Source organism: Scaptodrosophila lebanonensis, unplaced genomic scaffold (assembly GCF_003285725.1).
Source record: "Scaptodrosophila lebanonensis strain 11010-0011.00,11010-0021.00 unplaced genomic scaffold, SlebRS2 tig00001415-arrow-pilon, whole genome shotgun sequence".
In the NCBI taxonomy this organism is placed as follows: Eukaryota; Metazoa; Arthropoda; class Insecta; order Diptera; family Drosophilidae; genus Scaptodrosophila; species Scaptodrosophila lebanonensis.
The window spans coordinates 2,854,108-2,880,927 of NW_022060742.1; the positions used below are offsets into that span (position 1 = coordinate 2,854,108).

Below are 26,820 nucleotides of genomic sequence, written 5' to 3' on the forward strand. Positions count from 1 at the left end.
TACATAATGGTTACTATATTTATCGAAAGAGTGAAGGAGAGTATGGCGGGCGCGAAGAAACTGAAACTGAAAGTAAACTTAACTCAATGTCAAAGCAATGGCGGGGCCCTATATGAAGATCGGTGATGAATTTTAGGTAAAACCAACAATGCGCAGGTGTATATAAATAGCTCTGTGGTCGTCGCTGCAAAAGCAATGCGGCGTTCATTACAAAAAGGTGCTTATCAAAGTTATGTGATTGTGTGTGTAAGTGTTCAAGTCTATTCGGTTGCATTGTAGGTTCAGAAGAGGCCGCGCTCCTTCTTCAGATTGGTCTGCTTCCAGATGGGCAGTTGCTCGAAGTCGTGTTTGCTGAGGCCGAGTGCCCGCTCGAAATCGTCGGGATTCAGATAGAGTTCCAGCCGCGTAGGCTCCACACCCTCGGGCAGGGGACGCGCCTTTAGCACCTCCAGTGGATACTCCGTTTGGGTCATTTGTGCGAGCATTGTGCTGATGGGAGTGGGCGTGTCCGTGCGGCCGTCCTATAAGAAAGCAATCATTGTGTAAAGGAAGCACATTTATTTTACAGAATCTTCAAATAGCTCTCACCTCCAGATTGATTTCTTTGACATCGTTGCGCTCAGACCATTCGGGGAAGAGTATTTTGAATGCCAAAGGCTCCAAGCCTGCCCAAACGACGTGGCCTTTAATGCCGTGGAATGGCTCCGTCTCATTATCACCTGCTCAGAAATACAGTCGAGTTAGTAGCGCCACTTAAGGTCTAACACTGGCCAACATTCTTATATATAGTAGACTAGAAGTGTAGTGAGTCTTCAACAAAATATAGATATTATGTATGTATAGTATTTGTAAGCCATTTTATTACACACATATTTAAACACACTTTTGAATCGAGATCATTGTACAAGTAGATGTAAAGCATCTGAGGATATGGGATTTATTGAGTTGCACGCGAGTTGTGCAACATCTTGCATATGTCCAAAAAATGCTAAGCCCGTTGTATGTTTGGTTTGTTTGAGCCGCTAAAGCTGCTCTTTGTTTCTTCGTCTTCGCTCCACTTAAATGGGATCCCAGCTCCTCCTAGGATGATTTCTGGAAACTACTGCAGACTTTCTCCAAGAGTCTCCGGCTGGAGAAAATTAGCAATACGATTTCTTCAAGTGTGCAGAGCTCTAACAATTTTGATTGCATGCCGCTGAATTAAGAAGATAACATTTGAATCTTCTCCACGAATTGGCAGAAAATGATTTCTCCCGGATAATCATGTTCAAAGAATAACAATGATTCAATAAAGTCCTTTAGAGCGGACTTCAGTTGTGATGAAGGGGTTGGCTGAAGAATGATTGAGTTGCAACCAGATTGTGCAATATCTGGCATACTATATATACAGAACCGCTAGGCCTGTTACCTGCTTGAGTTCGTAGAGAGACGCTTTTGATGCGCCTTGCCCCACTTAAGCAGGTTTCCAGATCCTCCAGCAGAGAGTCCTTTTTTATGAAAAGTTCTTGAGTGTCTCCAATCCACGTCAGACTAAAGAACCACTTCCAATCAGTTGGAACAATTGTGAGAATAGTTCGAAGTAGCGAACATTCGAAGATCGTGTATAAAATGATGTAGCGGATGATCGTTAAGGATAGGATATAATGAAGTCCTTACGAATGAATGACCTTCAGAAATGGTACAAATTAATTTCAATTTGTTTTTGAACCCATATGAGAGATTCTACATTTAAACATACCCCCGCCGCAAATCGTGTCCATGGCTCGTGCGATGGTTCCCCAACTCCCGATCTATAACTCGAAATTGACTTTGTTTTAGACACGAGCCATTGTTGCTAAATAATTTGAGTCTGAATTTAGTGACTGCTTGTGGAGAAATGAAAATCAAAGCCTCCTGTGAATGCGCAGAGCACCAGAACTGCTTTTCAATACTATTGAGAATCGAGGCGGGCCTGGCGTGAAACTAAAAATCGAAATATTAAACCTGGAAAACTGAATTGATTCTTCAGTTATGGTTAAGAACATGCATCGCTTTGAGGCAAATGTTGCAACAGACTAACAGTCTGCACGCAAATCTCTAATTTCAACGTTCTCTTCAAATTTTAGGAACATTGGAATCGTCGGCTTTGTTGGTATCCTAACCACACTACTTCGATCGATCAAAAACATACCCTGTTTAAGTTTCCAGGCGACAGCAAGGTTTGAGAAAACACTTGAATTTTGTTACTTTTCCAAAAAAAAAAAAAAGAATTTCGGTTAAAATTTGTTTGTGTGCGCTCCGTTCGAAGCTCCGAGTGGATATGATTTTTTCGAATACCTAAATCTGACGTGAAAACTGAAAGCCTATTACGATTGAGGTGTTATTATCGTTCTAGAGACATTATTTCAATGGTTTTAAAATGCATTAAGCATTACTTGCTAGTGTGACTTCACTATGAATTCCCAAAGGCACCGCTGTAGGGGATATGGTTTTTGTTTTTGGATATTTGTAAAGCCTCTCCCTATTTTTTTTTTGCAGTATTGCCAGCGTATACTCGCACTACTTAGATCTGACTAGAATAATCCAAAACATAGAATTAAAACTATTTCAAGTGAAATTTTTGTTGGCCAGTGTTGGTAAGGTATTTAGAGTTCAGTGCTGCTTACCGTGCTTGGCGCGCCAATAGTCAACGGCCGTTTCTAGGGCCGCGCGCCGTTCTGAGATCCAGCGGTTAACGCCTGCGCGATTATCGTTTGTGGGGCTGGCACGCTCCTCGGTGTTGACTTTGAATAAAATGGAGGTTAAATATTGAGGGGAAAAGTGTGGAAGAAGGCTTACTCTTGATATCCTCGAGCGGCCACCAGCCCATCCAGAGCCACAGTTCGTCACTGTCGTCGAGCAGGAAGATGGTGGGTTGCCTGGCATTGTACAGCTGCGCTTGCGCAAACGGATAAGGGCTGTGCAGATCCTGACAGCGCAGGGGATCGCTCAGCTCGTTGGCCTTAAAGAGGCCCTGAGTGCTGCTGAAGTTGAAGAGGCGCGCCGTGTAGTCGTAGGACTTGGTCGAGTTCAACAGACTGCCATAGTCTTGGGAGTCGAGAAGGCCGAGCGCACTCTTGCAGGCATCGCTCTCGACACCCTCCTCGAGTTCGTCAACCTTGGCACCCTCTGCTGCACTGCTGAAGAGATCCTCGGGCTGTTGCTCGGCCAGAGATTGTGCAGCGGCCAGGGCCACAGCACGCGTGTGTTGTGCGCTCTTGGATCCATGCCAGACAATAATCTGACCCTCGGTGCCATGCACGAGCAACATGGAGGAGCGAGAGCGCAGCTGCTCTGCATTGCAGTCCACCTCCTTGAGAAGCGTCTCTTCGGGCACATTGCCCTGCAGCTGATAGAGTCGCCATTGCTTGCGACGAGCCAGGCAGTCCTCCTTGCGTCCGCGATGCTGATAGAGTTGCCGGAAGAGTCGCACAAAGGCTGTGCCTTCGTCGCCTTGGGCCACACGCACCTGGGCGCCCTTCTCCTTGTCCAGCTCCACAGTGAGTAGTGCGGCCGCACCCTTCTCATTCGCACTCGAGTCCTGACCCTGCCATGTGAAGTAGACGCAGCGATCGCGGCCCACAGTGCTCCGATTCGATACCTTGCCGCTGAGCTCGCGCACCGTCACCGATATCTGGTAGATCCAGCGGATAATGTAGCTCTCTGTCGAGTAGAAGTGGCCGTAGCTCGCCTGGGCGCCGGCGCTGTCGAAGTTGAATTCGTGTATTTGCCATTTATCCGTGGACTTGGTGTTGATGTCGAAGTGGCGCATCGTATCGTTGTCGTAATAGAAATTGCCGCGCCCCAAATTGGCATTCTCCAGCACCAGATTGGGCTCCACATAGGGCTCGCCCTTATGCAGTGCGGCCCCATCCAAGGCACGCACTCCATGGACACCATTGGCCAGATAGTCCTTCTCCAGGTCCTCACGCTCCAGCTCGGGCCAGTCGGAGAACTTCTCCTTGAACAGCACCGTCTCCATGTTCTGCGTAATCTTTCCCAGCACACACCATTCGGGTCGCTGCGAGGAGCGTTTGGCGTACTTTGTGGACTCCCGTCTGCCCACAATGGCCGCATAATTGATCGGATTCAGATAGCATTGTGCGTAGTCGGCCGCATTCTCGGCACTGAAGTGCTCCTGGGCCAGCTTGATGGCCGCTCGCTTGGCGTCCGAGGGGGCGTTCTTGCCATTCCACACATACAGTTCGCTGCCGAAATCAAAAACCAGCACCTTGCGCGTGTCTAGCATGTCGACCTTTGGGATGCAGCCCCAATACTTTTCGAGGGGGACGAGCGCATCGTCCTGGAACTCGTAGATCTTGTTCGTCTCGATGAGGCTGCTCTCGAAGACATCGTCCTCATCGGCATGACCACACTCGGCGATCTCCACATCCGCCTCGGGCTTGTCCAGCAGCGTCCAGAACTGGCGCCAGGCGCGCTCGTTCACAAGCTTGCCGTCAGTCAGTATTACCTCCTGGCTGGCAGTGCAGCCCAGATCCTTGTTCTCCACGATGGCGGCGCAGATTTTCTTGCTGCGCGAGATCTCAATGACATTGGCGAACGAGCCGACGTACCGGAACAGCTTATCGCCGGCGACTAGAATGAAGCAGTCGCCACGATTCAGCGACTTATAGCTCGGCTCGACCAGACGGCTCTGCACATGGGTGCGACCCTTCACGTGCAGCAACATCACCGACTTGTGTGGCAGCCACATTTGATTCAGCGGCAGTGCAGATGATTTCAGTGCCACGGACTTGAAGTCCTCTATGGAGGCCAGACCAGCAATGGCCTCGGCCGCTAAATTTCCGCGCTGACCAACTGTCGGAAGATGGGAAAACCATGCACATTATAGAGAGCTCTGATCAAGAGATAGAACTAGCTTTGGAACTCACATGACTCCATTTTTAGGCGTCGCATTTCGCGCTCGGCTATGCCCGACTTAACCTCCGTGTATTCCGAAGTAATGTCGCTGCGGGCGGCCAGACTCTTGAGAGGATTGCGGGCAGCACGACGACCCTTCGGACCCTGTATGTGACGTTTGCTGACCAGGCTGTATGGAAAGAGGGAAAACAGATAATTTAGAATTTTATTTGAATTAAAAATGTTATTTAAAATAAAGATTTCGAGTGAAATGGATGAGTATAAAACACTAGAGTCGATCGATTTTTGTTTCCACATAGCACTCGAATCGAAACATTTGCGAATTCGTTTGCGACAATAACTAGTTGCCCTTTCCATTCTATATTTGAACATCTATGGACGAAATGGAGACGATTTGGAGTCTGTTTACAGTTCAGTTCATAATATTCGTATTGGCTTTGAAGTGTGCCTTTTTATTTTTTAATATATTTATCAACCCGCAAATTGTACCGATTCCGCATTTGAAACGATTAATTTCCAATTCCGTTTTCAGTTTTTTCGCTTAAAGGCTTACAAGTTGGATTTAAACTCACCGCTCTGTGGATTTTATTTCATCAAAGGAGCTAATCTCCAGCTCGGCGCCAGTGGTGGCTGCACCGACTGGCTTTGTTTGCTGGGCGAAGAAGTTCTTGAAGGTTTCCTCATCGTCCAGGCAGGGCACCGAAATACAGGCACCTACATTGGTGGGGGCGGCGGCACTCTTGTTGTTCGCCTGCTCCTTGTGGTGCTTGGCATTGTGCGGAGCACGCTCGCCATCCGAGTCGGAGCTGCTGCTCGACTGGCTGGCCGTCTCCTCGGCGTTGATGCTGAGACTTCGCTGCGTGAATTTGCCACTCGGAGTGGTCGTCGAGGGGGTCACCATCATGGAGGGGCTTTTGGCCAGGCCCAGTTGGGGTTGGTTGGCACTGCGCACCTCCAGCATGGGACACCTTTTGGCCGCATCGTTCGGCGAGCGCTCGAATTGCAGCTCCACTGGAGATTGCGCCTTCTTCTGCAGTCGGCCAGCGACTGTGAATTTGTTGGCATCGGTTTGTTCTGCAAAAGTGGCAAGTTAGAGGATTCGATAGACTTCGAATTTGAGGAGGGACATACCTATGCGCTGTTTCCAGTTCTCTGAATTGGATTTGAGTTTGCCCAAACGCTCGGCTACCTTGCCTCCTTCGATGCTCGAGATCAGAGGCGAGGGAGGGAGCGGCTTGTCCGACAGCGAATGCGCCAGAGACAGCGACTCCTGTAAATAGAGAACAAATAGCAATTATTTTCAATTCGACTTCAAGGGAAGCTACGGGCAGGAAAGGGAAGGGAAGGGAATGGCGCCTACTCGTTTATCGTTAAAGCTCGCCCACGCTTTAACACCAAATACGAAAACTCAAGTTTCATGTTTAAGAAGAAATTAAAAATCAAAGCGAATCTTTCTCAAATGCCAAACAGCTACAAATATGGTCATCAATCAAACCATTTACAGCTCCAAGTTGTTTGCAGTTGTTGTTGTTATTGTTGTCCTATGGTTTTTGCTGTTTTCGTGTGAAAGGTGGTCGATAGAAGTGACACCATGGGCCAAGATAGTCGTTGAAAGAAACAAAACATTATTTCATATGCGCAATGTTTTTATAGTCTTTCCTCTTTTGTGTTTATTAATTTATTTGCTATCGTAAAATATCTGCAATAAAATTTGCCCAAAAATTGGCAGATTAATTCAACAATGGGAAATGCGTTGCAAAGCTTAATTGTCAAATAAAATAGGCCAGTGTGCAAATTATTTATTATAACTCTCAAGCCGACATCCATTGGCTGTCGATAAAGGCAGAATAAATATTTAGAAAGACTTACTTATTGTTCGTTGCTAAATTCAAAACAATTATTATTTCCCATGAACCTTAGTGGCCGATTTATTTGGAATCCTACATTTTTGATAGCAAGCTATATTTTGAATTCTTGAAAAGCATTCTTCAGAATCAATATTAGTTTGGGTTGCGGGGGAATAAGTGAACCCCAGTTAGCCACGACCTCGAAAAGGTTATAAATTTCTCTTATCGGGGATTTATTGGTATTTTCCAATTAACAGGCTTTCTTGGCCATATTGTGCGCGGGTTAGTTTTATGTTATTGTTATTGTTGTTATTGTTCGTTGCTAAATTGAAAACTATTATTATTTCCCATGAACCTTAGTGACCGATTTCTTTAGAATCCTACATTTTTGAAAGCAATCTATATTTAAAATTTCTCTTATCGGGGATTTATTGGTATTTTCCAATTAACAGGCTTTCTTGGCCACATTGTGCGCGGGTTAGTTTTATGAGTCATGGCCACCAAATATTACTATTACTATACAAAGCGTCTTACCAGTTCCACTTTGCGCATATTGGCGCACTTTTCAATTTCAACTATTTGCTTAGTACAAGTATTTCCCTTCTAGTCAGCTGCATTTGCAGCTGCCAGCCGTAATTTGCAATCACAATCGCTTCCCAGACTCGAAATCAAAATCCGAATCATTTATTCAATGACAACATCAAACAAACAGACACACAGACAGACAAACGAGCTCGCTCAATGGATCGCCGACTGTTAACCAAGCACTGTTAAGATGACGACTGATATTGTGGAAGTGCCTTGCATTGCGACAATTGCGCGTTAAGTCGGCGTCGCAGCTGGCAGGTGAGGCGTCAAAGGAGAGCGCAAAATAGACAGAGAGAGAGAGTGAGAGAGAGTGCGTGCGAGCAGATAAGATAAGATAAGAGGCCCAGCAATGGGAAGAACATATCACAACTGTCGTTGAATGAAGTGTGGGAGAGCGAGTCGTCGTTGTCTACTGTGTGCCGGCGGTTCTCTTTCACCCGATGGAGCTCTCTTCAGGCATTTAATGAACTGTCAATATTTGCATTATTTATAATTACGGCATCTACGTTATTGTTGTAATACACAAGGTGAATGAGCAATTCATGTAAGTTGACAGTGGGGCGATAAAGGCGGCACATATTAAAAATAGGCATTATATTCGTAGAAATCAATGCACAATTTGTACCCTCTGCTGCCCTAGTCAGGTCAGTACTGGACTCATTCCTGGATTCTAAGAGAATATACATATATGTACATAGTGGTATTTAAAATAAAACGTTTTAACAACAGACAATCACTTGAATTTAATGCATTTCAAGCCATTTCATTTATTTCAAGCGTGTTTTTAAATAACTTTAAGCCAAATATAATGAAATTAGAACTCAGATTTTGTATGGTTTAAGACAAATCTGTTAATATTGAAGGGATTCGATAATATTCGATTGGAAAAAAAGCATACTATTTGCAATGGCAACGTGAAGAGGAAATGCAATTTAAATAACAATATAGTATAATAACTCTAAAAAGGATCTGAGTGAAGGAACTTAGCAGGAGATCAGATCCTTTAATCTACACCGTACTGTAACATATAGCTAAATAATCACTCAGTCCTTATTCTGGGAAATTTAATTAGAGCCGTGTGTTTATATTGTTAATAGTTGAGAGGATAGCGATCAGAACTGTCTATTCGCATTCTACTTGTATCTAACAAATTGCTTTGCCATCAAAAGTTGTTGGTCTCTGATCGAAGTACGCAATCGTTTTAACTGTTTTAATAAAGTAAACAATGTTTTTTTTATTTCTTGTAGCATTGTCAACGATGAGTAAATACTTCGTAGCCTTGCTCTGAAAAAACAAAATAAAATGGACAAATGAAATTCTCTTGAAAGGCAAATTGTGTGTCATACGCGGTAATTATCAGCAGCGAGGCAAGCCCCTACTGGCGAAGCAACAATGCCTTCCACAAATCGTACAAACGATATACTTGTATGTATGTAGATATGTTTGTATATGTGAATGGATGAGTGAATCATTCGTGTTGAATTGATAAAAAACATAAAATGGGTAAAAGCTACCGCAAAGGTAGACACATACACATACACAGACAACATACATACATAAATATGCATATAAAGAAGATACGCACCTACTTAGCGCTTGAATTTTCAGCAACAGCAACAACAACAACAACAATAATAATGAAACAGCAATGAAAAGGCAGCCCGAAAAGGTGAATTTGTTGTAGTTGTTGTTGTTGGGATCACAAACATGACGCCAGCATTCAAATACAAAATGCCAATTTATTATTAAATACGATGTTTAATTTAACGCCGTCGTTTTTGTTGTCTTCAATTTTGTTTTTGGCCATTTGCGTCTTTATTGACATTTGATTTTAGTGTTTTACTGTTGTTGTTGTTGTCATTGTTGTTGTTGTGACAAGCACAACTAAAACTACTGAAAAAAAAAAACAAAAAGATTCAATCGAAAATTGCCAAAATTAGCATGCCTCGATGGAATTTTGCGCGCTTTAGCGGATTTTTGCTGAAGTCCCCCTCTTTGGACATCGCTGCTGGCCATTTATTTGTAAGTATTTTTTCCAATCATGTCAAGTTCAAGAGTGTGTGTGGGCCTCAAAGACTGAGCACAAAATGGGCATTTGGCCAAAATAGATGTGGTATTGGCCATCCGATGAGTTTTGCAAAATCAACTTCACTGAACTAATTGGTGGTTTGACGCAGCGGAACATCGAACCACTCATAAGTGTGAAGAAGCCACATCTACTAATGAATACATACTAGCAAGTATGCCTTTAAGACACGCTGTTTTCATTCCTTTATTAACATTATGTACTGTAATTAATTAATACAAGAAATCAGGCTCAAGAAAGATGCTTTGGAGAAACGCAGATTTGTTGACGCCTGTTTCCCTCTTTTGGAGTTCAAGTTCCCTTTAGAGAAAGGAAATTTCGTACCGTTAGCCAGTGCTGTCATAATTTTTTGAGCAAAAACAGCTAGATTGCCAAAAAAAAAAAATAAAGCTAAATCCAAGGCAAAATAAGCTAAAAAACAAGCCGGCTTTAAAAACCCTATTTTCTTGGTTAAATGTAAGGAAATATCTGTTTTTAAGTTTTCATATTAATTCTATATTCTTAATTCACAATTTATAATAATAATATGAGATTCTTGTAAAAAAAGAATAATAGAAAATTCACATTAAAATCAAGCTCAAAATTCCACAGTTGTTCAAAGTATTGTTACGATTAAGTCCGTATCTTAAATTGAAAATTAATTAATATAATTATGAATACGGTTTATTTTGCTTACAAAAAACATAAATTACGCTTAAAATAGAGTTAAGCGTATTTAAATGCATCTCATTTCTTAATTTGGATTTAACTAAGTTCACCTGGCTGAAGACCCGCTCCTTTGTTTTTACACTTTAGACATATCTTAACGTAGCGAAGAAAAAAAAACGGCCTATGCTCGAGCCTGGCGGTGATTTTGATAGATTTTCTTATCGAAAGTCGTTTATCACTGCTTATATAATAAGGGATAAGGGAACAAATTCATGGTGAAATATAAAGTAAAGCTAGAAAAAGGCTAAATAATTTTTATCAAGCTGGAATTCCCGCAATCCGCCATTTTAGAGCCAGATCTAGCGGGAAAAAAAGCGAAAATGACAGCACTGTTTGGAGTTCAAGGTCCCAAGGAAACTTGTGAAAGGAACTTTCTTACCGTTCGCCATTAATCTGTCAGTTAAGATTGTTTTATGTATACAGTGAAAACTCTTTTAACGGGCACCTCGCTTAGGCTTACACTACTTCTAAAGTATTCTTTTTTCCCATGGGTGGACCGGTGAATGTCCGGCCAAGAGGGGTTTCACTGTATTGAAACGGAAATGATGTTTTTGAAGAGCGCCTATAGAATTGTATTATCGAGCAACGGTTTGCCACTTCGAGTCCATATTTCCAGTGAGTTTGGAGAGACTGGCTGCTGCTTCTTTGATAAGTTGATTGGCCTTTGTTGCTACTGTTGTTGTTGTGGCTGCTGCTGCTGCTGCTGCTGCTGCGGCAGTTGTGATTGCAACATAGGCAGCCATCGGTCAAAGTTCATTGGCATTTTGCACTCGACGCATCTATTTTACAGAAGCTTCACAAGGGAGCCTAATTGTTGAAGAGAACTGTCAACAGTTTTGTGTTTACTGTACTTTTACTGCGCAGCGGGGTGTGTTGAGGTCGCTTACGAAACCCTTTAAATTAAAGCTTGTTAGCTTTGTACTTCTGTTAAGTGCCGCTCCAAACTGATGAGCAAATAACAAATACTGACCTGCTGCAATGCGGCTCAAATACACATTCACATACTCGTAAATAGTATATGGGGTTTTTGCTGCTACTTTTCTCGCACACAAGGAGAAATTGGCACTTCCAATCCTTACACCTTGCATCATGGTATGACCACAATAGCATCTGCGCGTGGAAGCCAAATCAAGCGAATCAATCAAAAACCGCATCTGAGAAATTGCCTCATCAAAACAATTTCGTTGCTGCCACAACAACTCGAGTATGTATATTTTTCAATTTTATTTTTGGTTTTTGCTCATCATAATTAATGGATATTAGCCGCCAGATCGAGCCATTGGATTGTGATGACAGATTGCCGGGCAGGTGGACGACGGGGGAGCGCGACTTGTTCGACACTTTCGAGAAACGATGAGTGCAAGTACAGTGGAAATCATTGAAAAGCAACCAATTTCAAAATATTTGAACATTTGTGCAAATATAGCAGCGTTGTTGGCTTCGGAATTATTTTTTAAAATTCACCTCTGATGGGAAATATCGTTATCGTTGTATCGATATTGACGCAAGCAATTGATCGCAATATTCGTTGTCAATCGATCGATTTTTGTTATACTCTACACATCGATCTCTTCAACATATTTAGGGCAAATGAAAAATCAAAAGTTTTAAGAAAATTGCCAACATTCAGAAGACTTCACAGACAAACTGAGCATTCCCTTAAATTAGAATTTCTTTTTGGACTAATATCACTAATATAGGTAGTATATGAAGATAAAGATTACATTTATTTATCACTTCAAGAGAAGGTGGCCAAGAATGAGCAGTCAAAACGAATTCTATGTGCGTTTGCCACTATGTTTGTCTGTATGAACGCCAATAACTCGATGGGTACCACAGCTAGAGTTACAGAACTTGGTAGACGCGTCCGCCTATATTCAATAAATAGCAAGATTTTGTTTTTGTTTTCTTTGAACCATAACATTGTACTTATAACATCCACGAATCCACCTTTGTGCTATTTGTTTATCAGCCGACGAACAATTAGTTGGTGGCATGTGTCCAGATTCCTTTGTTCACCTGCATTTCTTCCGTTGCCCCAGCAGTGATCTCCGTCCTGAGTGTTGTATATGAACTGTGGCGCATTGGCTCTCTGGCGGGGCTGTTAATGCCATTTGCACAGTTGCGTCAATGTAAACACAAATACCCGTAGAGGCACAGAGGAACAACAAAACAAAAGGCAATTTAAACAAATTACCTAAACAGCTGCACATGAATTTGCGCGAAAAAGGCGCAGAAAATAAAGCCATAAATAAACTTTTATCAATACGAAAAATAAAATTGCATGTGCAACACTCGTAATGTGCATTAACAGATCGCCTGACGGGCGGGGCGGGGCGAGGCGGGGCGAGGCAGGTCTCTGGCGTAGAGTCGACTGAAAGATTGTTCGCTTTAACAAAATGCGGGATTTATTTTTTAGTTTTACAAACTTACAAACATTAGACAGATAATACTACAAATTCATAAGGTTACATCAAATATTTCTATTTAAATATAGTATGTACGTATATCAATTAGTTAATATATACAATGGGGCTTAGTCGTTTGTTAGTCGTTGTTGCTTGGCCTTCGAACATTATTCTTTCATTTGAGCTCCTGCTCGATTTTGAGTTTTGCATTTTTAGTGTTTTGCGTAATTAAATTACATTGCAAGTAATTTAGTTGTAAGTACAATCATATTGTTGGTATTTTAATTTGTTTAAGCTTTCCTCAAATTAAACAAATAAATATGCCCAAGTGCTTAATAAATTGGGTTCATAGGGAACAGCAAACTGGCAAAGTCGGGGAGACAGAGAGGCCTCCTTCAATACTAATCTCCAAACAAAATAAACTCTAGAGATTACAGTGCTATATTAAACATTTCACTTCATTGCGCAGTCTATATAAGTTTTCTATATGTACTTATTCATGTATGTGTGTATGTGTATGTGTGTGTGACTGACTCATTTGCATTTGTGAGCTGAAGGCAAAACAAAAGGCAAGCGTCGAGGAGTCTTCCGCATCTGAATGAGCGACTGATTGACTGAGTGTCTGAGGCTTGAGAGGCCTGCCTGGCAGTATATAGTATACTATATACAAGTACATACATAAATATACACTGATATGTATGTATGTAAGTGTGCTAGTGACTCAGACATGGCACGCTACTAACTGTTAGACTGAACGACTGAACGACTGACTTACTGACTGACTGACACAGCGATTGACTGACTCTGGCGATTTAGGTGGGACATAGGGCCGTGCTTCCTGAGGATGCTGCATGGTTTCGGTCTAGTTGAGGTTTACGTCTCCAGTTCTCTATGGGCTAGTAGTAACTAGTGACGAATACAAATTGATTGAACTATGCAAGGAATTCGTTTGAAATAGGCCTATCTACTAGCATTCCAATTACTTCTACTAACATTCCAAGAAAACATCACACGATATTTCAGACTATAGAGCTTGTACAAGTATTAACTAGTCCACAAAATTTAAATTTATTTATCTGTTCTCAGCTATTCATCAATTCCATTGGAAATAAATTCCACAAATCAGGAAAAATTCTGGAGACTTGCTCTATCCTAAGTATTCAACAATTCTGCTTAGAGAAAGCAATTATATATCGGAGAATTGAATCCATTTCATCTCTGGCCCAGTCCTTTGATTTTGGAGTCACGCCCCTTCGTAATTCTACAGATCTTATTGCCTTACTACTGGTCTTAAAACTTCAGTCTGCCGCTGGGCCTCAACTTATTGCTATTGCCTGCTCCTGGAGCGTGTCGTTCACATAGGTGGCCTCCTCCACACCCGCCGCCTGCTCCTCGTTGAGCAGATCCGTGATGGAGTAGGCGGACAGGGGTCTGGAAAAGCGTCGCTCCGAGATGATGTCGTCGATGCAGGTGACGGGCGCCAAGCTGTTGCAGTCGGCGAATAGAGGCTCCTCCTGCTCGGCGCTGCGTGCGATCGCCTGGAAAATGTCCTCCATGCTGGACTTGAGACACAGGGCGAGTGGCTGGCGCAAGAGGACGGGCGAGGCGGGCTCCGGGGACGAGGATAGGGGCGAAGCAGTTGAGGGCGTGGCAGAGGTGCCGCGCGTGCGTCGCTTCACAGGCATGGCGGAGACGGGCTCGCTGTGCCAATCGTTGCGCCCGCCCAGCTCCTTCCTCTGCTCCTGCTTATCCTCATCCAGCTCATGCCACAGATGCATCGGCTGTTCGATGTTCTGCAGCTGCCTGGAGAGCTGGGTGGCAATGCTGCCTTTTCGTGAGCCACAGGGTGTGGACTCCGCGGACTCCCCGCTGGCACCGAACATCCGTATCTCCGGCATCGTAAAGTGGCTCAGGGTGGGCGAGACGCGGTTCACCTGCCGTGTGGCGCCCGTCTCGAACATGCGTGCGATTTTTGTCACATTGCTGCGCTTCACGGGCGCTGCGGCTGCCACGGGCACGAGGGCCTCCTCACGCACCGATTGCTGGCGCTTCGGGTAGACGCGTGTCACGGGCTTGCGTGCCTTGGACTTGCCCGGCAGAGCCTGCGCCGCCGCTGTCGCCTCCTTGACATGACAGCAGACCTCCGGACCATAGCAGCGATGGTATTTGTGGCGATTGACTTCGTAATCTGCATCCGCGAAGCGCTTCATGCGCAGGAAGGACTTGGGCAACAGGGTTAGCAGGACGTAGGCGATGATCAGGTAGGGCAGATTCTCCCAGCCTGTTTCCAGATAGGCCATATAGTCGGCCATGATGGTCGGCGTCCGTTTGAATGTTGCTTCTACTGTTTATCAATTGTTCCTGTGGTTATGACAGTTGTTCTTTAGTTGCTGTTACTGCTGTTGTTGGTTTTCTTTTTCTTACTGTTCTTACTGTTTTTGTTGCTGTTTGTATCACAATTTATTGCTCGACAATTGCAATTGACTTTCGTTTATGTTGTTTGTTGTTCATCGACTTGTTTCATTTGCCGTTCGCGAATTCTTTCGCCGCTATCAGTTTTCAATTTAGATAAGGAATATTGACATCACGCCACTGGCTCTGCATGCAACAACAACAACAATAAATAGCAAGGATACATTTTAATTATTTTCTCTCATCACAAGTATTTGTGGCATTTGTGCGCCGCACAGTGAAATATTCGACACTGCCAAATTATCACCTGTATTTTAAGTTTTTATTAAATATTTCACTGTGCTGCTCACACACACACACATACACTCATTCACACACACACACACACACACACACACACACACACACACACACACACACACCTTGCATAAGGCGCCGGCCAGCTCTGCATTTGTTTTGTGCTCAACACAAAAGATTTGCAAATTTATTTATATTTTCATATTTTTATCTACATATGTATCATGACACTTGATATCGCGGGCTTCCATTTAGTTATTTATTTTACAATTTTATTTATTTGCATTGGGCTCTTTTTATATTTGTAGTTGTTGTTGGGCTTTGCAAGGCGCGTTTTTTATTCCGTTGCGCGCACGGTCGTCGTTCCCTCTCGGTCGTCGTCTTAAACTTAACTGACAGTGTCGCCAACAACTGTGTCGGGAAAAAGCAAGCAGCTGAGCGCGCCACTTAACGAAAGCTGCGCCAAGCTCTCACGCAGTAGTACGGCTCGCTCTCCCCCTCTCTCTCTCTCTCTAACGCGCGTGCTGCTTGGCCTGTATCGTTTCGTTAAGTTTTGCCTGCTTCTTTTTGATTTTCTGTGCAAAAAACAGAAGGAAGCTGTCGGTTTGCTTTTTGCATTTTTATATCATGTTCATGCGGCTGCTGCACTTGCGCAGAGAGTTTGTTTTCAAGTCGTCGTCGTTGTTGTTGTTGTTGTTGTTATTATGGCTGCACTGCTTTGGTCAAGTTGTATTTTATTGACATTTTGATAAGCTGATGTGGCCATAAAAATGTACATACAGAAATATGTGTATCTGAGAAAGGGAGTATCTTGGTTGCAAATTCGTTTACGCCGTGCTAATTTTTGTGATTAGAAACATTCTCTTCTATTGAGCTGTGGCTTCAGTATGGAATGGAAGATCATATGTATGTACATATATATGTATATACATGTACTCGAACAAAACTAACTAACTATAGTCGATTAAAGCTCTTTTTAGAGTTGAAAGACATCAACAAAGGAACTGTGTATAGCATATAAGCATTTTAATAAAACTATTGCTGATTTTTCATCCAAGCCAAGTGAAGTAAAAGACTTCAACGACTCAATACTCAATTCAATATTATTGAGATTTGAGAAAGAAATTAAAAACAAATATTATAATACACAATCCTGCAGTTTATATTAATATTATATTTAGATCTTCATAATAAGTTGACGCTTCAATACTGAGGTAAGTTTTGAGAAATGTAATATATTTTTAGAAATATTGTGAATTATCAACAATTCCAATTATAGGTTCAGTCTTTCTTTTTATTAATTGTTTGAAGGTACAACTATTCGAATTCCGAAGGAAAACGCTAACAGTTAAGAGCAGACTTTTTGGTTGTAAATAGAATCAAACTAATAAGTGTTGCTGGATAATTATTTAGAACATTTCACATTCAATTTCTGAAAATACACAACCCAATGAAACTGTTTGCTTTCAGCCAGGAGTCAACAATTGATATTTTCCATTTAGAGCTTGCGTACGTGGTGAACAGTAATCTCGAAATGTTTCCATTGCGATATTGCGCAAATATTTCCAATTGTTCCACAATGCACGACACATTTCGATAAGGTCGCCCCTTCTCCCCATTTTCAGAGCACACTCTAGGAGAGGGGCCTGCGAATTATGCAAACATGACACGTAAATATGCAAATAGAACACGAATCGGTCTAGAGTGTACAAGTATTTGCATGTGGAACGAACATCGCCTGCAGCCGCCACTCTGAGATTTATTTCAATTTGTGGCTAATTGTTGCTTTGGCCCACTCTTGAATTGGTGTCATCTTTTGCGCGACATTTTGTAAGTTTTGAATTTTTGACACTGCTTGTGCATATGTGTGTGTGTGTGTATGTGTGTATTTATTTTTAACAGCCGCGTGGGTGTATTTGCATTTGCATTTGTAATGGGGCGCGCGATTGCGGTCAGTTGTAGAAATGTTTAAGAAATGCGCTGAGGTGCTTGCACGATTGTGTGTATATATGTATGTGTGTGTGTGTGTGTGAACAACCAGCCTTGAAATACTTAACAGTCACTGCAAAAACAATTTCAAATTTTTATGTTTATTCAATCACTTTTCCATGCACTGCCGCCCAAGACACGCACACACGCACACACACACACACACACAGCCACAAATGCCAGCAAATAAATAAATGAAAAATTGCACTGCTTCCTGACGTCCGTTTATGCAACTCTCTTTCATTTTTCGACATTTTCTCCTCAGTTAGGCAGGCAGGAAGCCACTTCAGTGTTTGTCATTACTTTTTATGCAACGGCAAGTCGATGGGGCGAGCGAGTGAGGGAGCGAGATACTGTTATAGAGAGCGGCTCGCGCGTCCAGCTTGCTTCGATCGCCGCTTATCACTTTTGATGTCATTTGCAGGCGGCAGCAAATTATAATGCCTAATAATAACCATAACACTAATAAAAGCACTAAAACAAAATAGCTTCGAGGTGAACGTTTTGCGAAAATCAAATTGGAAAAAAAGCAACTAACAAGCCACCAAACGATCCGCACGCCTCGAAGTCGCGCCTCGCACTGTACGGCGCAGTGTAGCTCAACCATAAATTTCAATTGGAGACGTGCCGCGGCAAAAGCCGGCTTGGACTTTTGAGAGAGCGTTGCAACGCACAGTGGTACTTAGTCATCGCACAGTTCGAAATATTTAAACTACTTGTAATAATGGTTTTTGATAGATGTTTGTGTCTTGAATCAAGGAAATGATTCAGAAACGAACGTCGGTTATGATTTTAAAACGTGCATCTTCAATACACATTTTCTTTTTAAATTCTGGTCTGTTTTTAAAAATTCTTGTATCTTCCAACAAAAGATATATCAGCCCAATTTAATGATTTACAAATGTACCCTTTTTTTGGTGAGTTCTCAAATAATTTAGTTCCATTTCATAAAAGAGTCACAATAAAGCAGTTTTAAATTTAAAATGGAATTTTTTTTAATACATGTCTAAATATATAGTACTAATTAAAGCACCGTAGTAAAACTTATTTTTAAACAAAGTTTATGAGATAATAACAAACAGCTATTAGATAATAAACTTTCTAAAAAAAAAATAAAAATATTCAATCTCACACTATAAAGCCTATCTCACTTTTTGCTTAAAAATGCTCCACTGTTGGATGCTGTGACGTCGCAACTGCATCTGCGTTCAGGCATTAAAAAACGTCATTGGCAACGTCAGCCGCGGCAGAGCATTCACAGTGTCGTTGTTGCTTTGGAGATTGGGAGAAGGAAGGAGGCGTCTTAAATTAAGCTAAACGTAATAAACGAGATTGTCGACGCAAAGCATGTTGCAAAGTTGCAGCAAGCACTGCTGAAGTGTGCAGAGCAGAGTGTGTTTGAATTTGGTGTCTGAGGCTGAATTTTGGATTTTAAAACCGTCGCAAGACAAGTTCAAGTTAAATGTGGAAGGGTCAGCGAGCGAACGAGCCAGAAAGCGATCGAGCCCACGAATTCCTGAAGATGATTCATTGCAGATGCATTTGAAACTGTTCAGCTCCGCGATACATAAGGCGATTGTAACGCACTAAAAGGCCTAACAGGCAAAATACAAGAAACTTAACAAAGAAAAGACGAACACAAAAAGTTGCAACTAAAAATAAATCAATGCCTCAGAGTGCCGCACGCGATCTTGAAGGCGATGCCTGCTCACTACTATATTTTGATGACGATGATGATAATGGCAATAATGATGATGATGATGCAATTGACTAAAAATTCAATAAGCACAGACAAGCGAAATATAACAGAATCGAGCAAAATGCTGCCAGCCAGACGACACGCTACCTTATCTTGGCCGCCGCCAGTGGCACAAACTGTGAAGGAAGGCTAATAATGAATCACACAGAAGCAATAAAAGTAATCAGCAATAAAAAGTAAGCAGGAGCGGCAACAAGCAACGCATACTTTCTGCTTGTAGATACAGCGACAGAGATAAGCGAGAAGTTACAGCAGATACTTGGGCGGGCAGCGGAACTTTATGAAGAACTAGCCACTGTCATTGGGCTAATGAACAACTACACGCACACAGACACACACTCGCACACACACGCGCACTCACACACACACACACACTTGGGCGCGCCAGAGACAAAGCTAAGTAAAAACAACAACATAATCGCAACAGCAGCACAAAAACAACGAAAGGAACAACAGTACCAACAACAACAACAACAACCAAAACAAAAATAACAGAAGAGGCGCATAATGAAGTACCATACACAAGCGCAAGGCAGTCCAAGAGATGAAGAGAGCGCCGGAAAAAGAGAGAGGGAGAGAGAGAGAGTGAGTGGGGAGGGGGGAGGCTGTAGCAGCAGAGCCGCCACAAAACTGCAAGTATATCAAATTTACAAAACAATTTACAACAGCACGCCGTGCCTCGGCTGTCACAGTGTCCGCCCGTCTGCCTCTCCCTCACGCTGCCTCTATTTGGCTCGCTGGCCGGCAGATGAGCACGTTCAAGATCAAGTCAGAGATCAAATGCTGGCAGCGCTGCAGCCCAGCGCAGCAACAAACAACAACAATGGCACCAGCTTAGATGCAACAATAACAACGACTCTAATGAAAAGAGGCAGCCACAAGACAGCTACACTCAAAACAAAAGTTACACTTTTTTGTCACGCAGTGACATTTTATTTTGTAAACGATTTTTGATAGAAAATTGTTGTTCTATACGATATTAACACAACAACAAACCCAGCATTATTAGGTGCCGAATATTCCGCTCTTTTCATATTTTAAAGCAAAACTGAGGATCTGATATATGAATATACTATATACTTAGTGCTTAAGTAGTACTTATATGGATTCTAAATTGAAGAAACTAATTTGTATTTTTTGCTAATGTCGACCAACGATTGATTCTTCTAATGGAACATTTTTGATTTTGGAATAGAGAGAGAGAGAGAGAGATAGTTTATCAAATTCAGCTTCACAGCATTTGATCGAATAATAATAATAATAATAACATAATAATAATAATAATAATAATAACATTTCACTCTTGGCTCAAAAATTGCAGACTTACAAATTAGTTTGAACAAGTTTTCTAATGCTTGATGACTTCCTATACTAAGTAAAGGGTAGTTATTATAAGTACTGTACATTAAAGGATCAATTCGTACATTTGTAAAAATCCATTCCATTCTCTTTCGAAATTATAACAAGGTGTAGGTTTTTTTTAGAGTGTAGGCTTGTGGGCAGACAGCAGCAGCCGAAGCCAAACCACCACACGATATCTCTGGACCAAAACTATGAAGACCGTGGCAGCGAAACGTTCTCTCCCTTTTAAAGAAAGATTTTCGTTTGTTGTAATTTCTGTTGTTGTTGTTGTTGTTGCAGCATGCAGCCTGCAGCTTCGCCTCGCAAGCAACTTTAGAAAATGATGGCAAAAACGAAGTTGGCAGCTGCAACTGCCTGACTGAGCGCCCAACCAACGAGCTTCCTCCCAATCCCGGCGCCCCTATCCCCCACAACTACTAGGCGCGCTCTCTTCATTATTATGCGCATATATATATATATGTATGTAGTAAGTACATATATATATTTTTTTTGCATCAGGGTTTGTTATTTTAGCGATCGTGCCTTGATAAATTGTGCTAAATTATAAAGGTTTTTATTGCGAATTTATTGTAATTTTAAATGGTAGAGTGCAGGGTAAAGGTTTTGTCAGCCATAATTTAGGTTGACATTGACAAAGACTACAGAGGCAGAGATAATTCCTATACATACACACATACATAAATATCGCTCATACGCCGTGTGGTGTGCGCGCAGGTGTTGTAAAAGTTGTAGCTGTCTGCCAAACAGCACATGAACAGATGATTGTTTTTGTTTTGGTTTGCAGCGCAACAGAGCAGAGCGCAGAATGACACCAACTGTACAAAATTATTGTACGCGTAGTATTTTAAACTGTTTATTTTTATCTAGTTATGTGTGTATGTAGGTTTCCACTTATGTATCAGTGTGCGTTATGGGCGTCAAGTGTCGAGATCAGGCGGAAGGGCGCGCGACAAACTTCTAATGTTCGTTAGAACAGTGGCATAAACAATGGACTTGTAGATGCGATCAATTAATTGCTTTTTAAAGTACAGTTTAAAGAGTGCAGTGGTCGAACAGGCAAATTATTTGCACACAAATCTGTCGTACTTTAAATGAAGTCTTTGAAAAGTTATTGAAGAGAATTCTTGTGGGTTTTAATTGAAAGAACACTATATTCATCGGATACTTGTGAAATGCAATAATTTTGAGTGCAAATGTTTGCCAGTCGGACCACGTCTTAAAGTCTTTCTTCAATCTCAATTTGTTTCTAATTATTTAGAGTATTCTATTCCTTGCTGAATTCTTTTTTTCTGCAAGTCTTTCAGTCCATCGGTTTGTAGTCAGATTTTCATAAATATTTAACAAAATTAATCGAGACCTGCAAACGGTTCTCTCCCTATTTCTTTCTTTATTAAAGCATATTTTAATCAATAAACAAAAACTTATTCAACTTATACTAAGAATTGGAATTATACGACACTTACCATAATAATTACGTTACTTCTGCTCAGAAAATAGAAACAATTTACTTTTCCTTTGTTTCACATTTATGCGACAAGCGACAAATTAAATTCATAAAGAAATACATTATTTTTATTTGCTGTCCGATTTACGATTTTAAGCCACACGAGTATGATGAATGAGTAAGTTTTGCCTTTCTACCCAACCTACTAGTCACATTTTTTGTAAGCCCTCGATCGAGTTGTCAGTACGAGTTGTTTGTTAATTGAATAATTAAAACATCACAAGTGCTTGCCATCGATTTCTGCAAGCTGCATACTTGCCACATCACGATTGTTCCACTGTGCACACTGTGCAGGCGTCAAGCGCTTAAGTGTGCCCCAAAACATGAATACAAATAAAACTAACAGAAAACAAATTCAAACTCGCGCTCACAACTTCAAGTGGCGTGTAATTCGCTGCTGACAACAACAACAACAACAACACCAACAACAACGTCATCCAAACACCAAATAAACTAACATTCAAAACGATGGGCAGACAGGCAGACAAGCTGGCAGGCAGACAGGCACTTTAAAACTCATTTCATATGTGTGTGGGTCAGATCTGTTTGACACGATTTCTTCAATTTCTTCCAAGTCAAAAAATAAAATAATAATCGCAACAACAACAGCAGTAGCAGCAGCAGTAGCAGAAAGAAATAAAAATACAAGTACGTCAGGCATCTATCTGATGAGTGAGCAGCAAACAGGCGTCCCATGTAATTAAATGTGATTACTTGTACATTGATGGCGTTGGAAAATTATGGCTACCCGCATATCACGCTCCGAAAGTAGTTAATAAGACAACGGGAAAAGGCGGGGAAGGGGCAGCGGGGAGACTCACCAAACCTGCACATATTGTTGTTGGACTAGCGGAACTCGGATGACGGATCGGATCTCCTATGAGCTTTTTTAAGACGCTTGCGCCCGCTAATTGACAGTCGCGACAGTCAGACAGAATAAAACGTTTCTCCCTCTTTTTTGCAAGTGTCTGGTAGAAATGTCGCCTTACCCATACAAGTAGCAGCGAAATTTTGTTTGCTTTTTGGCTTTACTTTTGGGCACAGCCGCAAAAGCTGCCGTCGAACGCAATAAATTGAATATAAAGTATGGACAGACATGCATTTCGGGTGCGTACAAAATTTCATTTTCGTTTCAAATGGCAACAACCAGCCTTGGGATTCCATTTGAAGAAGGTACGAGCAAGTGCCAAATGGTTGCTGTCACAATTTCAGCATTTTGTATTGCTAGTGTACGAACTATACGAACAACAAACTAATTAAGATATAAATATTCAACTTTACAGAAAATGGACTCTGCTTGTTTGGCAGAAGTATTGTCCAAATAGATTTACAAACGAAGAACTTGTGAAACCATCTCTCCCGCTGCTTCTTGAAAGCGAAAAGTCCTTTCCTTTTATTTTTTCATACCACAACAATTTCGAATATTATAACGTTTACATCAAAATATTACTCTCAAGCGGATGGAAATAATAGTAATTGAATTAAATTTGTAGCTCCCCTTCTTAGCACATATATTAATTTTCCATTAGATTTAATGGAATGTGAAAACGTGTGTAAAGTGAACATACATTTAAATCTGTATATATCTTCTAATCTGTCTAAGTTTTTTATAACTTAACGATAAATTTCTTTGTTCATTTGGTTGACACCAATAATGCATTTTAGGCAACAACTTATGGGCCTGCCCATAAGCGAACATCTCTGAAAACTGAACAAATACAAATTCAATATATTTTAGATACGAGGCGTTTCAAAAAGTAGTCTAAATACAACATTTTTGATCATAAACTCTTATTTTATGTGCATCATGGGCTTTGATAAGTCATATGTACTTCAAATTTGTTGTTGCATACATTTCAATGTTTTGCTGGCAACACAAAGGTGATTGCTACGCAATTGAATGCTGCTACATTTGAAGGCAGCCCTTAAAGTATGCAGCACTTAAATCGATTCGTTATAAACTGGCTGTGTTGCACGAAAGAAAATGTCGTTTCGAATTTAAAAATTGATAATAATTTGCAAGTATATACAAGTTATGTATAATTTATATATCTAGGTTATATATTTTATAAGTTTAAGAAATTGTTTTAAATTGCAATCAAAAGTGGAACACACACAAGAAGACAAAGACAGCACACTCTTGAATATAGAATACAAATAAGTGATTTGGTTTGATGAGTGAGGGAAATTATTTTTAATTTTTGCTAAAACGAATAATTAGAGCCTACAGTCGATCAATAATTACAGAACAGAAAATTTGGGTTTACAGATTAATTTATCTCTAAATGTATTTTGTTCATCCCAATGTGATTAAAACTAAGAATTGAATAAATCATTTGTGTATGAAAAAGACAGAACTATTAGTCAGGAGGAAGGGGTATAAATTGAAAATTATTATTAATTAATAGTGGAACTAAGTTTTGACGATATACAGTCATATTGTATACGTTATGTAAGTTAAAGGGACACAGAAAATTGATGACACAATTGACGACTTTATTGCTGAGGTTAAGCTGTAAACTTTTTTGTAAAGTCAGTCCATCTGATAAATCTGTATATATGGTATGTACTTGTATTACTTGCACTTTTCACTGACTTATGTCATTGCCGGCAGGCAGCCTTAACGCTGATTGCATTTGGCAAACAAACAATAATGGCAAATGCACAAAAACACAGCGACTGTAAACAAAACGATTAACAATAAGGAAACAATTTTCACGCAATTGAAAACAGAGCGGTGGACCGATTGGCCGCCTCTTTGTGGCACCATTGGCAACAGCAACATGAAATAACAATGAAATGTTGCGGTTTGTGGACGCGGCAGCCACAGCCACAGCCACAGCACCGCCAACAGTAGCCGCAGTCGCGCATGCGTAACACGCGTGCGTGTGGCAATTTTTGAACACATTGCAGAAGGGACGCCGATTACGAGATACTCGCACTAAGACTAGACTAGTTAGACCCCAATGGTTACTCACATTTACGAAGTTTTCGCGGCGTATTTCGTCGACTTCATCACGCTTCGAGACGCGCTTCTTCCAATCATCCTCGCCGCTCTTCTGTAGAGCGGCCAAGCGCTCGGCGATCGAGCCAGTCTTTGCTATAGAAATTGTGCGTTGATCGGGGCCCATGACCTGCATAAGAGTCAAGTTAATAAGTCACGTTTTATGGGTCAAGTATGGCACTCGCCTGAGTCATACAGCGGCGCAGGCCGCCTTCCAGGAAATCGGGTAATGCAGTTGGATTGCTGTCGTTGTTGTCGTCGTCGACTCTGTCAACTTCCTCTCTCTTATTTTTCTTATCTGTAGCTGTTGGCGATTCTTCTTCTTCTTCTGCTGCTGCTGCTGCTGCTTTTGCTGCTTTTGCTGCTTCTGCTGAGGTGCTGGCCTTATCAGCTACATCGGCTGCTACATGACGCAACTTGACAAAGCCGCCGCTGCCAAATGGGGGCAATTGTGGGCCAATGCCAATGGGAATGCCGCCAACAGCCGAGTGACTTTTACTTTTCGCTATGAGCTTGCTGTAAAAAACAAAAGGAGGAATAGAAGAAGAGAAGAAAGCATGAGATAAACAGTTAAGAGCTGCATAAAGTGCTGGCAATTAATGCTGCGATGCACCACAAAAGTGCATGCGTCACGTTGCACCTACCTTACAGATACTTGCACACGCAATACGAGCAAGTTTCCTGATTACACTGACAGAATAGGGGCGCTCGTATTGAGATCACAAATAAAAGTGAACCCCTCGACCTATGCTCCCATTTGTGAATGCTTTGCCAAAAGATTTCATTTTGGAAACATTTTCTCTTATCTTTTGGTTCCAAAAGGTTTGTCTGCGAAAACTTTTATTTATTGAATAATTATTAGCTCTTGCTAATCCATCGAGTAGATAAATCTGGCATTCATTTTGAGATAGTTCTATTTAGCCTATATCAATAGTTTGAAATTTGTTTAAACAAATTACTCTTCTAAATATCAATTAAATGATTTTAAGTCCAACTCTCGTAAGCAAAACATTGTTTCGCAGATGACGTATGACGGAGCTTTAAAGCCTTTGGCACAGAATAGTTTATAACTATGTATAATATAGAAATTGGAAGAAACAAAAGAAAATTGTTTCTAAAGGATAAAGTCCTTTATTAAATATGCTTCTAATGAGTGGAAGAAAGTGAACGCCTAGATTTTTTGCAATTTAGAGATATTTTACGTGTCTTAAACAACAACATATGCTCTTAATATCTTAAATGGCCCACACAATGGGCCTGCCTTGGCCTAAGTGGCTAGTGCCTGATGCCTTCAAATACTTTGATTTTTCCCATCAACCGCATTTCTCTGAGTGTAGCTTGGTGGCTGGCCTGCACTCTCGTTCGGATCGACTGCAGCAAAGTGCAAAACGTGCGTTTTTTCCTCAATGGGAGCAAATCGTTTGTTGTTGTTGTTGTTGTTGTGGTGCTGATGGTGGTGCTGCCCATGTGCCTGGGCTTCCAGCCATTAATAGGAAAATCGTGACGCGGCATTTTCTGCACCACTAATGAGGGCCATGGTTGGTGTGCCTGCCTGCCTGCCTGCCTGCCTTATTGGTTTTCCTTACTTTTACTGCCCATTTAGGTGCAGAAAAACGAAATTGTCGATTGCATTCTATTCACAGGAAGCGCGGCGGAGATTTTCCACAACTTTCTCCTTTAATAGGGGCCATGACCATTTATTAACACAGGCGAGCGGCGACCATTTTGGCGATAAAGTGAGATATTTTTTAATAGTTCGTTGGTCGTTTATTATCGTATCGCAGTGGGCAACTTTTTTTTATTGATAAAGTTTGAGTCTCCCCTTTTGGAATATTAATGGGATTTGTATTTATATGGCAATCGTAAATGGGCTGCAGGTGGTTGTAAATCAAATGTGAGTTTCAGATTTTCGAAATGATTGGGAAAAGTGCAACGAACTTCAAAGCAGATAGTACTT

The 26,820-nt window shown here is 41.5% G+C and overlaps 2 protein-coding genes and 1 long non-coding RNA gene across 7 annotated transcripts; all 3 read right to left on the reverse strand.

Moving 5' to 3' along the window:
• LOC115632873 (supervillin-like) lies at positions 1–25,372 on the reverse strand. 2 transcript variants are annotated; one of them, XM_030530147.1, is made up of 9 exons: positions 25,049–25,372; positions 24,838–24,993; positions 6,031–6,169; positions 5,472–5,973; positions 4,911–5,068; positions 2,818–4,836; positions 2,646–2,762; positions 589–719; positions 1–521 (listed from the first exon to the last, which is right to left on the reverse strand). In XM_030530147.1, exons 1-9 carry the CDS (start codon positions 25,055–25,057, stop codon positions 282–284), a joined length of 3,471 nt encoding a protein of 1,156 aa, XP_030386007.1. In that variant the 5' UTR covers positions 25,058–25,372; the 3' UTR covers positions 1–281. The 2 variants fall into 2 exon arrangements, with proteins under 2 accessions (XP_030386007.1, XP_030386006.1); XM_030530146.1 differs by lacking the exons at positions 24,838–24,993; positions 25,049–25,372 and adding an exon at positions 7,281–7,416.
• LOC115632880 lies at positions 839–2,254 on the reverse strand. 2 transcript variants are annotated; one of them, XR_003996304.1, is made up of 3 exons: positions 2,171–2,254; positions 1,739–1,962; positions 839–1,667 (listed from the first exon to the last, which is right to left on the reverse strand). It is a non-coding gene; the product is annotated as an uncharacterized LOC115632880 (long non-coding RNA). The 2 variants fall into 2 exon arrangements; XR_003996305.1 differs by having other exon boundaries at positions 1,727–1,962.
• Positions 12,514–15,654, reverse strand: LOC115632875. 3 transcript variants are annotated; one of them, XM_030530151.1, is made up of 3 exons: positions 15,371–15,654; positions 14,970–15,134; positions 12,514–14,897 (listed from the first exon to the last, which is right to left on the reverse strand). In XM_030530151.1, the coding sequence occupies exon 3, from the start codon at positions 14,846–14,848 to the stop codon at positions 13,853–13,855; it is 996 nt and encodes a 331-aa protein (XP_030386011.1). In that variant the 5' UTR covers positions 14,849–14,897; positions 14,970–15,134; positions 15,371–15,654; the 3' UTR covers positions 12,514–13,852. The 3 variants fall into 3 exon arrangements, with proteins under 3 accessions (XP_030386011.1, XP_030386010.1, XP_030386009.1); XM_030530150.1 differs by having other exon boundaries at positions 14,961–15,134; XM_030530149.1 differs by having other exon boundaries at positions 12,514–15,134; positions 15,461–15,654.
• Positions 25,373–26,820: the final 1,448 nt, after the last annotated feature.